We start from the raw sequence: 16859 nt of genomic DNA, 5'->3' as shown, positions 1-16859 counted from the left end.
CGATAATTTTTTTTCAAGGCAGATTTTTGTTACAATGTGAATAAACAGACGGTTAAATGTATCGTTTATCGAGGAAATTCACATTGCGCGATAATTAGCGTTATCAATTTATCGCCCAGCCATACTTCCTGGCTAATGGAATGTTATTAATCAATCATCTGGTGAATGTGGTTTGAGCTTTACTTGATAAATCCACAAAAAATCACTTTGAAAGTCATTGCAAGCATCATTTAATCGCAGATTCCACTTGCATTGATACTGTTTTGTTATCAAATCACATTAAGGCACTAAACAAGATTTCTATCGTTAATTTACTCACCCTCAGGTGGTTGTAAACCTGCTTCCTTAAAGGGGTCATCGGATGCCAATTTTCCACAAGTTGATATGATTCTTTAGGGTCTTAATGAAAAGTCTCTAATATACTTTGATTAAAAATTCTCAATGGTTTTGTAAAACAACACCCTTTTTACCTTGCCAAAATCAGCTCTGCAAAAATCATCTCATTCTAAGGGGTTGTTCCTTTAAATGCAAATGAGCTCTGCTCACCCCGCCCCTCTCTTCTCTCTGTGGAAAGACAGTCTTGTTTACATTAGCCGCATTTAGCCGTGTTTAGCCGCTAAACTTCCCAACTACCACGTTATAAGGAAAGGCGATCGCAAAGACTCATAAAAAACCCTTATACTCACTTCTGCTGTAAGTGAAGCTGGATCATGAATCATTCACACGAACATAGACAGATATATGTAGATCGGGAGGCGCATTCCATTCACAAACAAACGTAATCTGCTGCATCTTTAGCGGCTCAGATGTCGGGAGTAAATGACGACCATTATGTTCATTATTACATCCAGCAACACAACACCTCATTCGCTCAATCGGAGATATTCTTGTCTAACTTACATCCCTGCTCTGGCATCAAAACATGGAAAGTTACTGGACTGTGACAGCTGGTCTAAGGTAAGAGCTCATGTCAATCAACTATTGTGGGAGCGGCCTCTGTCAGTGTGACGGCACACCGATAGGCATCTGAGAACGGCTCGATTTGAAAAAGGGGATATTATTTTTACAGATTAATTAAAAATCACTGCATGGATTTTTATCATTATAGGGCAGATTTGTACATACACTGCCAACACACATTAATGTTCAAACAACATGAAAAAGTGAACTTAGCATCCAATGACCCCTTTAAGGAAGATTTGAAACAACATGATAGTAATGGGTCGTTCTTGAACGATTCGTTCATTTTGAACAAATCTTTAATGTGAATAGGGACGAACGAGTCGTCTCAGGGAGTGATTCGTTCAGTCGCGCATGCGCAACATCCTATTAGGTTTTGTGCTGGAATTATGCTGCTGCATTCATGCCATATCGTAATTACCGTAATTTCGAGATGACAACATGTAACGTTCTACTTGGATCTGTTCACGTCCTCAGACTCAGAATTATGCTTTTCAGTGGCAACACTATCAACGCCTAAACAGAGCCTACGTTGATTACGGGAATAATTGCGGGAATTCCGTTATGGTGTGAACGCACCTATAGTTCACCTGTTTGTTTTTTTTTTCGAGTCGTTCGTTCATCTTATGGGGCTCTCACATGATGAACGAACGACTCGAACCCGAAGACTCGAGAAATGAACTAATCAATTATTTTTCTGGCTCACACCGCATTGGTTAAACTTACAGGGCTGTCACGTGATGAACGAACAAACGACTCAAACTTGGTGAGGTGAGCTAATCATAGACTAGAGACCCAGGTAAGCAATCAATTAATTTTTTCAGTTTCTTATAGCATTATAGTTTTGTCTTTTGTAGTGTGATCAACGTTTGTGTAAGCAGTAGATGTGTTAGGGAAGTACGTAACATTTTTATTATATTTTGCTAAAATGAACGAAAAAAGATTTGTTCATTTTGCTGAACGAGACTCAAAGGTCCGAGTCGGTAAAATAATCCAAACTTCCCATCACTACAACATGAAGGTGCATAAATGATTTTAGGTGAACTGTTCCTTTAAGGATCATAATATGCCAGTTTACACTTCATGCCTAACTGATAAAGATTTCCTGAATCGAAGACATTTAAAGAAATTCAAAACAGGCAATATATGTGGATTAAGTTCACTTAGTAAAGCAACCACTAAGCCAGTGATCAAAGGTAATCCGTTCTGACAGAAAGCAATCGCTTGACAAGAAGCAGATGACGTAATCAGAATTGAAAGCACTGAATTATTGAAGCGAGCGCAAACAATACAGCTTTTACCGTTGCACAGAATGTAACTTACCCAGCAGGTCTTTCCAGGAGTTTTAAAGCAAAACTACCTGACACAACTAATCAAACTTCATCAGTGTCAATTACCACAAGTCCCTTTTCTTTCTAGAATAGGCAGTGACTTTACTGCTGGCTCTGATTTGGTTAATAAACGAGAGAGCTCTTCTGATTTGCTGGTGAATAATTGCGATCGCCCCGGTCTGCCATCTGTTATTCGATTTGCGAGACTGGTGGAAAAACGCCTGCTTTCCAAGAGCAGGGATTCCTCAAAGAGAAGGCAAAAGCCTCGGTTTGTGTAATGAACTTAAGCGGTGTTTGTCAATCAAGCCGTTCTCCGGTGAATCCTGTGAAGCGGCGCCTGATAACCGAGCAGAAAGGTTGCGCAACTGAGCGAGACTTTTGAAAGCTGCTTAAAACAAAGGACTGCACCGCATAGGCTAAACGTTTGAAAAACAATGTCAGTAGATAAATGTTTGAGGAAGCACAACACGCAGGTACGAGACTGATGGAAAATAAGCGGATAGACAATATCACTATTGCTATTACTGTCACTCATACTTAGGATTAGGGATTTGTTTTAAAGATTTTCCCCACATGGTTTATGTTAAAGACATGAATGACACCTAAACAAATGTGGTTTGTCAATGCAAACTTGCAAACAGGACTTTTCCAATAGCAGCAGAACAACTTGCATCTAGTGGATGATTAAAAAAAAAAAAATTTGAAAAATGACTGAAAAATGTTCTATAACTCTATACAGATAAAATATACAATACAATACAAATAATAATAATAATAATAATAATAATAAATAAATAAATAAATTGTGCTTAAATGTTCACTCAAGCTACACACTCAAATAAAATTAAAAAAGTAAAGTTACACAAATTTAAAATAAAAAGGTAATATTTACAAATAACAAATAAATAACATCCAGAAATAAATATATCAAATAAATCCACTAATGTTTAAATAAATAAATTCAAATATTGATGTTAAGCAAATAAATAAAACAATAAATCCAAACATTTGATGCTTATATAAACAAAACATTGATGTTTAAATAAATAATAACAATCAAAACATTGATGTATAAATAAATCCAAGTATTGATGTTAGAAATAAAACTAATAATATATACTAATACTAACAACTAATGTTTAAATACATGAATAACAAATGACCAAAACATTGTATTGTGTCTGTATGATGTTTAAATAAATAAATAAATAACAATGATCAAAACATTGATGTTTAAATTAATAAATACAATTATTGATGCTTAAATAAATGATGTTTTCATAAATAAAACACTGATATGTTTAAATAAATAAATAATCAAAACATTGATGTTTAAATAAATAAAAACACTGATATGTTTAAATTAAAAATAAACAACCAACATTGATGTTTAAATAAATAAAAAATTAACAAATCAAAACATTGACGTTTAAACAAATCCAAATATTGATGTCTAATAAATGAAACATTGATACGCTTAAAAAATAAATATCATATATAAATCAGAACACTGATGTTTAAATTAATAAATACAATTATTGATGCTTAAACAAAAAAATCCAAAAATTGATGTTTAAATAAATAAAAACATAGATGCCTTTAAATAAATCAGAAATTAATGAATGAATGAAAGAAAACACTGATGTTTAAAACCAATGTAATTGACTGACTGACTGACTGACTGACTGACTGACTGATTGATTGATTGATTGATTGATTGATTGATTGATTGATTGATTGACTGACTGACTGACTGACTGATTAATGCGTTTATCCGGTAGCAGTGTTATTCTTGTTCTAATCAAGAAAATCTAGTTCACATCAAGTTACAGGATAAAACCAGTCCCTCAGATCTCAGTGTACAGTGGGTGAACATGTCTTCAGAAACCCTAACACATCATTAGTTAAATGAAAGATGACTGGGCAAAATATTTTAAGCACATATTAAAAGTCATCCAGATAGCTACAAGACAAATTTGACATCTGAGCAGCATTTCAAGTCAATTATCTTTGATAAGGACGGAGAGGTTGATGATGGATCACAATGTCAATTAAAGCGTCATCTGCTTGACTGATTAAATTAATTTCCTAGCTGCTTCCTGCCCTATTCCACTCAGGGGTCATGCTGTTTTTTAAACGTGATCTTCACAGCATTTCAGCTCGAGAGTGGTGTTGAATAAAGGTTATCAGGATCAAGAAGAAAAGAGTTTCATATTGGCTCTTTTGCTGAAGGCGACACGCTGTTACTTAAATCTGATATTGTGGAGAAACAAAACCGTAATATTGCTAAAACTTTCATTAAAAACTCACTGAAACGTCTGAAAGTAATACAATGTCATCTTCAACAAAAAAAAAATATTCAAAGTTTAGTCTTTGAAATATTCTTCAAATACAACTATTTCAAAAAGCTAAACGTAATTCTAAGACTTCAACAACCTCTCAAACTGTTAGTATTTGTCCAGATACAAAAGCCTGGAAACAAGTCAGATATCTCTGAAACCAAACATCTCTGAATTCAAACATTTTTCCTCAAATTTCTCTAAAACCAATTGATCTGAACTGCTATTCACATCCATTTATACAGTAGCTCTATGCTTTTACTTCTAAGAAATTCTAGGAGACAAATATGAGACATGTTCGATACTTGAGAGCTCAATTAGGTCTCCTGAGTTATACAAAAAAACATGCAGAATTGTTTTCCTCTGAGGCTGTTCTTAAAGAGATCAATTAAGTTATTGAAGTAAGCTCATGCTAAGCATTCATTTATAGTAACTACATAATGGACTCTCAAATACTACAGCATCTTGTGCTTCTGCTGAAAATAAACTCCAGTTTGCATCTGAACACGTAATTAATTCACTGCAGATACTGAACACATATAACATCAGAACAACATCCCATCCTCCATCGCTATTCAATGGGTAAGTATTCTTCAGATGCATGCTAGAAAATAATAACAGCATCTAATGCATATACGAGCTGGCCAATAGAAAAGATAGAAAACTAAATAGCCAACACTATTAGTTTTTACAGTTTATAGTGACCAGAGATGTCAAGCTTCAAAACGTAGTTCATATGACTTGTGCATAACATTGCAAGTTTTCTGAATACACACAACAGTTTTCAAGTCAAAATCTTCCCATGCACTTAAAAAAAACATTGCTAGAAAATTCCACAAATAATTACAAAGAAACTGAAGAAACTAAAGAAACTAATTACAAAGTAGCATTGAAAAAAGCATGACATTTTGAAGTAGAAAGACTGAATGTACTACAAAAATCTCTCCAATAAACTAATTCAAATCAGTTTTACAGTGGTTTTGAGAAGCAAGGTTGGTTTAGCGTCAAGAAAGTCAAATCTGGCATGAATAGGATTTGAGTTCTTTATCAAAAACAGTTTTTGGTCAAAATGAACTGTCCTCGGACTAGACTTGTTTGAAGAAAAAAAAAAAAAATAAAAAATCTAACTTGGTTACAAAACATTTTGGACAATAAAGCCAATCACTAGAGATCAAGGAAATCCTTCAACTGAGAAAATGAAATAACCGTGGAGATTTAAAAGAATAATTCAGACAAAATGAGAGTTTTGACTGATCTTCTTGTTGTTTCAAACCTGTAAACTAACAGTTTTATCGTTCATAGTGACCAAAGCTGTTAAAGGAACCACAAAAATAGTCTGTTTTCTAAAGTCATACAATAGTTTTGTGAGACAAAGACCAAATCTTCCCATGCGCTGAAAGGAATTTGGTGTAGAAACAATTTTCATTTAGAAATTGCTAGTCATTTTCATAAGTAACAAAGAAACTGCAAGTAACACATTGAAATTAAATGTAGAAAGACTGAAATGGTATTATCTCAAAACATACACCAATAAACTTTAAAAATAAAAAATAAAAATCAATGTTTTAAAGACCCAGTGTTGGTTTGGCATCAAGTAAGTCAAACCTGGCGCCATTTTTGGATCTGAAACCAGTGTGAATGGGATTTGAGATCTGTGCCAGAGAACAAAAGTGGGTTTTGTTCTATATTTATGGTGTTTTGGACAGTACAAGCTGTTCTCAGACTAGACTTGCTTAAAGATCCTTCAAAAATCCCCTTTGGTGTAAAAAAAGCAGAATGAGGGTGAGTAAACATGACTGAACTACCTAAATTTTAATCTGTCTGCTCATTAGACAATAAAGCCAACCACTAGAGATCAAGGACATCCTTCAACTGAGCAAATGAAATAACCATGTAGGTTTTATCGTTCATAGTGACCACAGCTGTCAAACTTTAAAAATGTACCATAAAAGTAGTCTGTTTTCTAAAGTCATACAATAGTTTTGTGAGACAAAGACCAAATATACTCAATCACTGTAAGGAATTTGGTGCAGAAACTATGTTCTCTTAGAAATTGCTAGTAATTTTAACAAGTAACAAACAAACTGCAAGTAAGACTGAAATAGTATTATTCAACAAAACTCTCTCCAAGAAAATCAATGATTTAAAGACCCAGTGTTGGTTTGGTGTCAAGAAAGCTAAACCTGGTATAACATGCAATTTTTATATCTGAAACCAGTGTGAATGGGATTTAAGATCTTTCCCAGGAAACAAAAATTGGTTTTGTTCTATATTTATGGTTGTTTTGTCATTACAAACTGTCCTCAGACTAGACTTGCTTAAAGATTTTTTTTAAAAAATCATCTTTGGTGTGAAAAAAGCAGGTCAAGTAAACAATGAAGGAACTACCCCAATTTTAAACTTTCTGCTCATTTTGGACAACAAAGCCAATCACTAGAGATAAATAAATTAAATGATTTAAAGACCCAATGTTGGTTTGGTGTCAAGAAAGCCAAACCTGGTATGGTTGTTTTGTCATTACAAACTGCCCTCAGACTAGACTTGCTTAAAGATTCCTCAAAAAAAAAATACTTTGGTGTGAAAAAAGCAGAATAAGGGCAAGTAAACCATGACTGAACTGGCCAAATTTTAAGCTTTTTGCTCATTTTGGACAACAAAGCCAATCACTAGAGATCAAGGAAATCCTTCATCTGAAAAAATGAAATACCCGTGGAGATTTAAAAGAATAATTCAGACAAAATGAGAGTTTTGACTCATCCTCTTGTTGTTCCAAACCTGTAAACTAACAGTTTTATGGTTCATAGTGACCACAGCTGTTAAAGGAACAACAAAAGTAGTTCGTCTTCTACAGTCACACAATAGTTCTGTGAGACAAAGACCAAATCTTCCCATGCGCTGAAAGGAACTTGGTGTAGAAACAATTTTCACTCATAAATTGCTAGTAATTTACACAAGTAACAAAGAAACTAAAAGTAACACGTTGAATTAAATGTAGGAAGGCTGAAATAGTATTATCTTACAAAACATACACCAGTTATCTCTCAAAAAAACTTTGAAAAAAAAAAAAAACAATGTTGTAAAGACCCAATGTTGGTTTGGCATTGAGTCAGACCTGGTATAACATGCCATTTTTGAATCTGAAACCAATGTGAATGGGATTTGTGATCTGTGCCAGAGAACAAAAGTGGGTTTTTTTGGTCATTACAAGCTGTCCTCAGACTAGACTTGCTTAAAGATTCTTCAAAAAAATCCCCTTTGGTGTGAAAAAAGCAGAATGACGGTGAGTAAACATGACCAAACTACCTAAATTTTAAGCTCTCTGCTCATTAGACAATAAAGCCAATCACTAGAGATCAAGGACATCCTTCAACTGAGCCAATGGAATAACCATGTAGATTTAAAAAAAATAATTCAGACAAAACGAGAGTTTTGACTCATCCTGTTGTTGTTTCAAACCTGTAAACAATCACTTTTATCGTTCATAGCGACCACAGCTGTCAAAGGAACCACAAAACAGTTCGTTTTCTAAAGTCATACAATAGTTTTGTGAGACAAAGACCAAATCTTCCCACGCGCTGAAAGGGATTTGGTGTAAAAACAATTTTCACTCAGACATTGCTAGTAATTTTCACAAGTAACAAAGAAACTGCAAATAAGACTGAAACAATAACTAATACTCCAATAATCTCTCCAATAAAATCAATGATTTAAAGACCTAATGTTGGTTTGGTGTCAAGAAGGCCAAACCTGGTATAACGTGCCTTTATTGAATCTGAAACCAATGTGAATGGGATTTGAGATTTTTGCCAGGAAACTAAAATTGATTTTGTTCTATATTTATGGTTGTTTTGTCATTACAAACTGTCCTTAGTCTAGACTTGCTTAAAGATTCCTCAAAAAAAAAAAAAAAAAAAAAATCCCCTTTGTTGTGAAAAAAGCAAGTCAAGTAAACAATGAAGGAACTACCCAAATTTTAAGCTTTCTGCTCATTTTGGACAACAAAGCCAAGGACACACTTCAACTGAGCAAATGAAATAACCACGCAGATTTAGATAATAATTCTGAAAAAAATGAGAGTTTTGACTGATCCTCTTGTTGTTTCAACCCGGTAAACTATCAGTTTTATAGTGACCACAGCTGTCAAACTTTAAAAAGGTACCATAAAAGTAGTGAGTTTTCTAAAGTCATACAATAGTTTTGTGAGACAAAGACCAAATATTCCCAATCACTGTAAGGAATTTGGTGCAAAAGCAGTTTTCTCTTAGAAATTGCTAGTAATTTTCACAAGTCACAAAGAAACTGCAAGTAGAACTGAAATAGTATTATCCAACAAAACACACTCCAATAATCTCTCCAATAAAGAATAAAAAATGATTTAAAGACCCAATTTTGGTTTGGTGTCAAGAAAGCCAAACTTGGTATAACGTGCCTTTTTTGAATCTGAAACCAATGTGAATGGGATTTGAGATCTCTGTCAGGAAACAAAAATTGGTTTTGTTCTATATTTATGGTTGTTTGGTCATTACTGCCCTCAGACTAGACTTGCTTAAAAATTCTTCAAAAAAATCCCCTTTGGTGTGAAAAAAGCAGAATGAGGGCGAGTAAACCATGACTGAACTGGCCAAATTTTAAGCTGTCTGCTCATTTTGGACAACAAAGCCAATCACTAGAGATCAAGGATATCCTTCAACTGAGCAAATGAAATAACCATGCAGATTTAATAGAACAATTCAGACAAAAAAGAGAGTTTTGACTCATCCTCTTGTTGTTTCAAATCTGTAAACTATCGGTTTTATCGTTCATAGTGACCACAGCTGTCAAAATTTAAAAAGGTAGTAGTTTAGGTAGTTTTCTAAAGTCATACTATAGTTTTGTGAGACATAGACTAAATATTCCCAGTCACGGTAAGAAATTTGGTGCAGAAACAATTTTCTCTTAGAAATTGCTAGTAATTTTCACAAGTAAAAAGAAACTGCAAGTAACACGTTGAGTTAAACGTAGAAAGACTGAAATAGTATTATCTTGCAAAAAAGATTTGACTTTGAAAAACTTGAAAAAATCATTTTAACAATGATTTAAAGACCCAGTGTTGGTAACCTGGCACAACAATGGGATTTGAGATCTTTGCCACAGAAAAAAGCGTTTTTGTTCTATATTTACAGTGGTTTGATTATTACAAACTGTCTCCAGACTAGACTTGCTTTAAGATTCCTCAAAAAAAAATCCTCTTTAGTGTGAAAAAATCAGAATGAGGGCAAGTAAACAATGCCTGAACTATTTCCGATACCCAAACTGTTATTTTGGACAACAAAGCCAAGCACTATAGATCAAGGACATCCTCCAGCTGAGCGAATGAAAGCACCATGCGGATTCGCAAACTCAAAACCTCCCCAGACCATCTATGCCACGACCAGCGGAGTGGGACCTAGATCAATAATCTCAAATGAGATGAAAAATTATTTCATTGGCCTTCCCATCTTACACACTGCCCAATTTTCGGTGCGCCTCTTATTAAAAATGCATCAAGAGAGCCTTGAAGGCAGTGCAGCGCTGTTTGTTTGGCCAAGGACATTATATGAGAAATAACTTCAAAGCCACGACTGCAATACCCGCGGCCTTGTCTCATCACTGGAGCGCTGTTGATAGAAGAAAGCCACTAAATATTTGCATTCAGGAAAAAAGGGCCCATTATTTACCAACGTGACATCATGATGAATTGACTAGATCTCAGAGCTGAACTACAGTAATCATGCTTTCTGTCCAACGGCATTTCAATCCCAATACGCTATGACATTTACCTACACCGGGAGGGAAATGTAATGAGGACTTTAGTATGCACAATGATCACTGTTGTTTGGTACACGTACACAAGAATGCTAAAAATGAATATGAGGGAGGTTAATGTCGTGCTGCGGCAGCGCAACTTCATTCTATAATTTCCATTAGATTTCCATTAGACTGAGTCACTAAGCACTAGCGCATGCGAGTGAACACTGCATGAGTTTAAAGGTGTTTGTTGAAAGTAAAAATGCTTTTAAACAGTAACGTGGGGGATTTTTACTCATCGAGTCAGCTTCGAGTCACGTAAAATGCAACTCCAAAAAGATGGATTTTAGTTTTCAAACCATGCAGAGCTGCAGTATAATAAACTGATCAATCAACAGATCTGCTTGTTAGTTCATTCACAACACACCGGCAGCTACCTCAGATGGATTATTTATTCTTCACGAGTCACTACTTTTACCCTACGAGCTACTATACGTGACAGACGGTTCTGGTGGGCAGTTATGAGCTATTTCTGTGTCGCTCTGTGAGCTTAGTCTGCCGGTTATAAATCTAATGCATAAACATACGAACACCAATCAATCATGCCTGCTGTCCAGTACTACAAGACCCATGCAACCTGTGCTTTTCATTAAAGCAAAGCCCTGCAGAAATCCTGAACTGTGCACTTCATTAAAAAGATTAATAAGACCGGTCATATCATACAGTGCTAGAGAGAACCGGCAGAAAAAAAAGAGTTTTCAGAGTCAACAGCTTGTCAAATGAAGCATTTGAAGGTGCAAATGCAACAACTGCATTACAATAAAAAAAAGAAAAAACTTGAAATCAAAGAAAGCTGTGTGATAAATCTGTCCACCTATGTCTGTGTCCATCAATCCATCCATCTACCTACTTTGACTGCATACTGTTATCAAGCTCTCTTTCTCTACGCTCTAAAAAGCTTAAATGTTATTGAAATATATATACATATGGCACTGTTGGAAGTATTATGAGATGGCTTTCTGGTATATAATTTGCAGGTACATGTCGTTAAATTGTATAATATCAATATACCACGCTATTTAAGCTATTGAAATGTTACTGTAAAATTTATCAATAATAATATCATGTGAAAGGCCACATGCAACATTAAATGCCTTGATTACAAGTTTAGAAGAAAAACAACCTGTAAATAAATTCTAACAAGGGGAAAGCCCCTTTCAGCATAAATTATGTTAAATTAGTCCATAAATTATATAAATTAACGCTGCTTTCAATGTGTTCATTTTATATATATTTTTTGCTGTAAAATATATTACATATTGCCTTGTTATCTACACATTTTCTTTAGATTTCAAAATGAAACGCACAACAGAAATATTAGCAATGCTACAATGTATAGAGATCGAGAGACGAGAGAAAGACAGAGAGAGAGAGAGAGAGAGAGAGAGAGAGAGAGATTTTAAGCAGTGTTGTGCACTTCCATAGCTACATTGTAGACAGATAGATAGATAGATAGATAGATAGATAGATAGATAGATAGATAGATAGATAGATAGATAGACTTCAATGTTAACATTACTTTTACTCACTTCCATACAGTATCTGTACAATGAGAACTGAGGATCTAATGAGAACATATGTGATATGTGAACGTCTTGAAACAGGACGAAATGAAAAAATTTATCCAAAAAAAAAAATGTCCTGTGATAATGGAATCGACTAGTGGACGCATAAAAATGCTTTTCGACTATGATAGTTACGGATGCATGTGAACACACGTATGTTAAGCATTATACAGACACAACTGAGGCTCTGTAAACTCCTGCCTATGTTTTTGCGTTTTCCCATCTCATCCAGACACCTGCAGCCCCTCACAGTCTCACAAACCCACCGACAGCAGCAGCTCTTACCCTGCACACACGACAGTATACAGCAGAACACTATATTCCCAATGATAAATCCAGTTTTAATCGTCATCGTGGTAGCGTGAGCGCATCTGATACATCCTCTATGTGAAAGCACTAGAAATCCTCGCCATCCCTCATTATCAGCTGCTTTCATAGTCTCAAGTGTCCGGCAGAAACGGATATTCCTCGCGCTGGAGAGGAGACTGATCGCTGGAGTCAGTCAGCGCTGGATGTATGAGGAGACCAACAGCAGCAACCTTGACGAGGACTCAACCATCTCGCCAACAGGGGCACAAAGTATTCTCTGTACTCCTCATATGACTCTCCTCACTTACAGAGCAGCGCATGCTGCTTTCAATGCATCTCTAATGAACGCATGCATTCGCATGCACGTTGCATTTCACAAAGAGTTGCCAAATTCACGCGGGTTACTGTTTTAAACGTTGCCAAATGTAGCAACGTCGTTTTAAAAAGTGAATGCATGCAATCGACGACATCAGTGCATCGTCATTGATCACTATATGCAGTGTATAATGTATTTCAAACATAAAATGGATCGCCAAATACGCGCTTTAATTGTTGGCAACGCATCAGCCAGATGCATGCATTCAAAGCAATAATGTAGCGAACATTGCACACAACGCAGAACGAATGCAATTGCATTTCAAAATAGTTAGCAAATGTTACTTAACTACTGACATAGTTAAAACGCGTAAACGCGTGCACTGTCATTATTTATTACATATATAGAATAGATTTTTCAAGTGGTTGTCAAAGGTGCATGCATTACTGCTGAAAATGTTTGCATTACACCAAGCGAAAGGCATTGCCTTTTCCTAATAAATGCATGCAGAAAAAGTGCTTTGTCATTAAACATTGCATGTATGCACTAAGTTGCATGTTTATATATTTAACATCAACTAAAACCTATGCATTAGGTTTGTGTTGTATTATCATAATCAGTCTATTCCAGCACTTCATTAAAAGTGGGAGAGCATCCAATTTATCTATGTATAGCCCCCCCTAAGGTACATTTAATCAAAGATGGGATTTTAGAGGGAGTCTTCCGCCATCTGTAGGTTAGGACCACTTCTGTTCCATACAGCACTCTTAACACACACACACACACACACACACACAGAGAGAGACAGTAAACCTCTCTTACTCTCTCTCTTTCTCTCTGTCTCTCTGATAAACCTAATACAGGCACACGCATGCATTTACATGCAAACATTCAGATAAGGATGCCTGAGAGCTTGGGTTTCTTTGGAAAATATTTGTTGACAGCTAAAGATTATAGTAATCAGAAAGATAGAGACTCGTAATATATACAAATTGAAGATGTTTTCTATAGCAGGGCTTGAAAGCATCAACAGTGTGAACACATATAGAGGTCAGTCAAGAGCTGTCCATGGTGCTGAATTAATTATTCCACACTATAGACTGCAGAAGGTGCTATTAAAGGAATAGTTCACCCGTAAACTCACCCTCATTTACTCATCCTAAAATATCAAAGAATGATGATACTTAATGTAGAAGACAAAAGGAGACTGTCTAACCACTACTAAAGTGACTGTCAAGTTTTAAAAAAGGACAAAAAGCACCATAAAATTATCCATATGACTTAGCCTTCTAATTAGTTGCTCCTTTGTGCTCTGTATTTTTAAAATGTGTGTATTGCGATCAGTTATGAGCCAACTGAGAACCAATGGCTTGACCTAGCAACAAGTTTAAAGATTAAACGTTTGATTTAAAGGATTAGTCCACTTCCAGAATAAAAATTTCGCTCCCATGTCATCCAAAATGTTCATGTCTTTCTGTCTTCATTCAAAAAAAATTACGTTTTTTGAGGAAAATATTCCAGGATTTGTCTCCATATAGTGAGCTTCAGTGGGAGCCAACGGGTTAAAGGTCCAAACTGCATTTTCAATGCAGCTTCAAAGGGCTCTACATGATCCCAGCTAAGGAATAAGGGTCTTATTTAGCAAAACGATCAGTCATTTCCAAAAAAAAAAAAAAAAAAAAGTACAAATATATCATATTTTAACAAACACAAATTCTTGTCTTCCACTAGTTTTGCATCCACAACTTCACTTCAAAATGGAGGGTAGAGTGAAAAACTCCTCCAACTTCAAAACCTTTACCTTTTTTGTAAAGAGTGTCTTTTTTTGCACGTTCGCTTTGTAAACACTAGGTCGGTACTTCCGCCTACGTCACATGTGACCTTTCCAACGTGACTACATAATGCTTGAAGTCAAGCTAGTGCAAGATGAGCATATGTGGTGAAAATGTATATGCATTTTTATTTTATTATTTTTATTTTTAAGGAAAATGACCAGTCATTTTGCTAGATAAGACCCTTATTCTTAGTCTGTTTTTTGTAAAGGGCATTTGACTTTCTTTGCATGTTCGCTTTGTAAACACTAGGTCGGTACTTCCGCCTATGTCACATGTGACCTTTCCAACGTGACTACATAATTGAATGAAGTTGAGCTAGTGCAAGATGACTATTTGTGGTAAAAAAAAAAAATAAAATAAAAATAAAAAGTATATATATGTTTTTATTTTTTTTTTTTTTTTTTTAGAAAATGGCCGATCGTTTTGCTAGATAAGATCCTTATTCTTCGTCTGTTTTTTGTAAAGTGTATTTGACTATCTTTGCACATTCGCTTTGGAAACACTAGGTCAGTACTTCCGACTATGTCACACATAACCTTTCCAATGTGACTACATAATGCATGAAGTCAAACTAGTGCAAGATGAGCATTTGTGGTGAAAAAGTATAGAAATTTTTATTTTCATTTTTTTTTTTTATTTAGAAAATGACCAATCGTTTTGTTAGATAAGACCCGTATTCTTTGTCTGTTTTTTGTAAAGGAAATTTGACTTTCTTTGCACGTTCGCTTTGTAAACTCTAAGTCGGTACTTCCACCTACGTCACAAGCAATCTTTCCAATGTGACTACGCGATGCATTAAGTTGAGCTAGTGCAAGATGAGCATTTGTGGTGAAAAAAGTATATGCATTTTTATTTATTTTTTTAGGAAAATGACTGGTATTCTTGTAAAGGGCGTTTGACTTTCTTTACACGTTCTCTTGTAAACACTAGGTCGGTACTTCTGCCTACGTCATGCGGTCACAGTGACTGTAATGCATGAAGTTAAGCTAGTGCAAGATGAGCATTTGTGGTGAAAAAGTACATAAATCTGCATTTTTTTTTTTTTTTAGAGAATGATTGTTTTGCTAGATAAGACCCTTATTCTTTATCTGAGATTGTGTAGAGCCCTTTGAAGCTGCATTAAAACTGCAATTTGGACCTTCAGCCCACTGGCTCCCATTGAAGTCCACTATATGGAGAAAAATCTTAGAATGTTTTACTCAAAAACCTTAGTTTCTTTTCAATTTTTTATTCTGGAAGTGAACTAATCCTATAAGTAAAAATGTATTGTGCTATGACATCAGTATGGATTATGGACTCATATTTTGGCCAGAAGCAATGGTTTTAAGTTAAAACACTTTAATGATGGAATTGTTTCTACAAACATGTAGAAACACCCATTCACTGCAGAGGATCCATTGGTGAGCAAACGATACTATGTTTCTCCAAATCTGTTGCCATGAAGAAACAAACTCATCTACATTTTGGATTGCCTGAGGGTGAGTAAATGTTTAGCAATTTTTCATTTTTGGTGAACTTTTTCTTAAAGAGATTTATTCACTCTCATGAGTTTTTCTTCTATGGAACACAAAAGGTTTACATTTTAAAAAATGTTGGTAACCAAACAGTTCCTATTGACTTCCATTATATTTGTTGTCCGCACAATGAAAGTCAATAGGAACTGAAACTGTATACAGGATGGAGCAACATGCCTACTGTTGCGCTCTGTTGAGCCCAGGACGTGTTCTTAGAGAAAAATCACACACAGTACAATAAGTTGTACAGCAATATCCAGAGCTGTCGTTGTGGTACATCGATACATATTGCATGACATGAGCACACTGTGAACCCAAGACACATACAACTCTAGTGCCAAAAGCAGGTGGAAAACACCTTTTGAGTTATAGTTGTTTTAAATCAGCTGGGAAAACCAAGACTGATCCATTTCTTTACATTCTGATCCACTGAACACAGCGTGTCCCGTGCAACTTACACTCCTGCCAAGCATTAGCCCACACACTGCAGCAGCACCACTGCAATAACATCTATGATACATGGTCATGAATGCAAAGCATGCTGCTTTTCTATGATTTATTTCTAGAGCAACCCATCTGTCCATTGATTTGGTGGAGGCCAGCAAAGCTGCTACTCACTGAAAATCTGGCTCGCTGTCAAAGCGTTTGTTTCATATCAATACAACTGAAATTAGATATATAAACGAGCAGTGTTGGAAGCAACGTGTTATGCAATCAGATTGTGTTTTTCAAGCATCGCTTGTTAAATTTGCACCATAACATGCATTTTCTGATTGATGCGATTGAAAACCTTTCTCTTCCTCGTGTTGGGATTAATAGGGGTGTATTTTAAGGCGTGCACGAAAACGCTTTTTAGTATGCGAG

General features: G+C 35.4%; 1 protein-coding gene across 4 annotated transcripts in view; it reads right to left on the bottom strand.

Moving 5' to 3' along the window:
• Positions 1-12582, bottom strand: part of csmd3a (CUB and Sushi multiple domains 3a) — a 352779-nt gene extending 340197 nt beyond the window's left edge. For all 4 annotated transcript variants that reach the window (XM_051131369.1, XM_051131372.1, XM_051131371.1 and 1 more), the window contains exon 1: positions 12307-12582. In XM_051131369.1, the coding sequence (XP_050987326.1) occupies positions 12307-12457 (151 nt within the window). In that variant the 5' untranslated portion in view covers positions 12458-12582. The remainder of the gene's footprint in view (positions 1-12306) is intronic.
• Positions 12583-16859: the final 4277 nt, after the last annotated feature.

The sequence above is a fragment of the Labeo rohita genome, chromosome 16, assembly GCF_022985175.1.
Source record: "Labeo rohita strain BAU-BD-2019 chromosome 16, IGBB_LRoh.1.0, whole genome shotgun sequence".
Taxonomy (NCBI): domain Eukaryota; kingdom Metazoa; phylum Chordata; class Actinopteri; order Cypriniformes; family Cyprinidae; genus Labeo; species Labeo rohita.
This window is presented reverse-complemented; position numbering and strand designations above follow the sequence as displayed.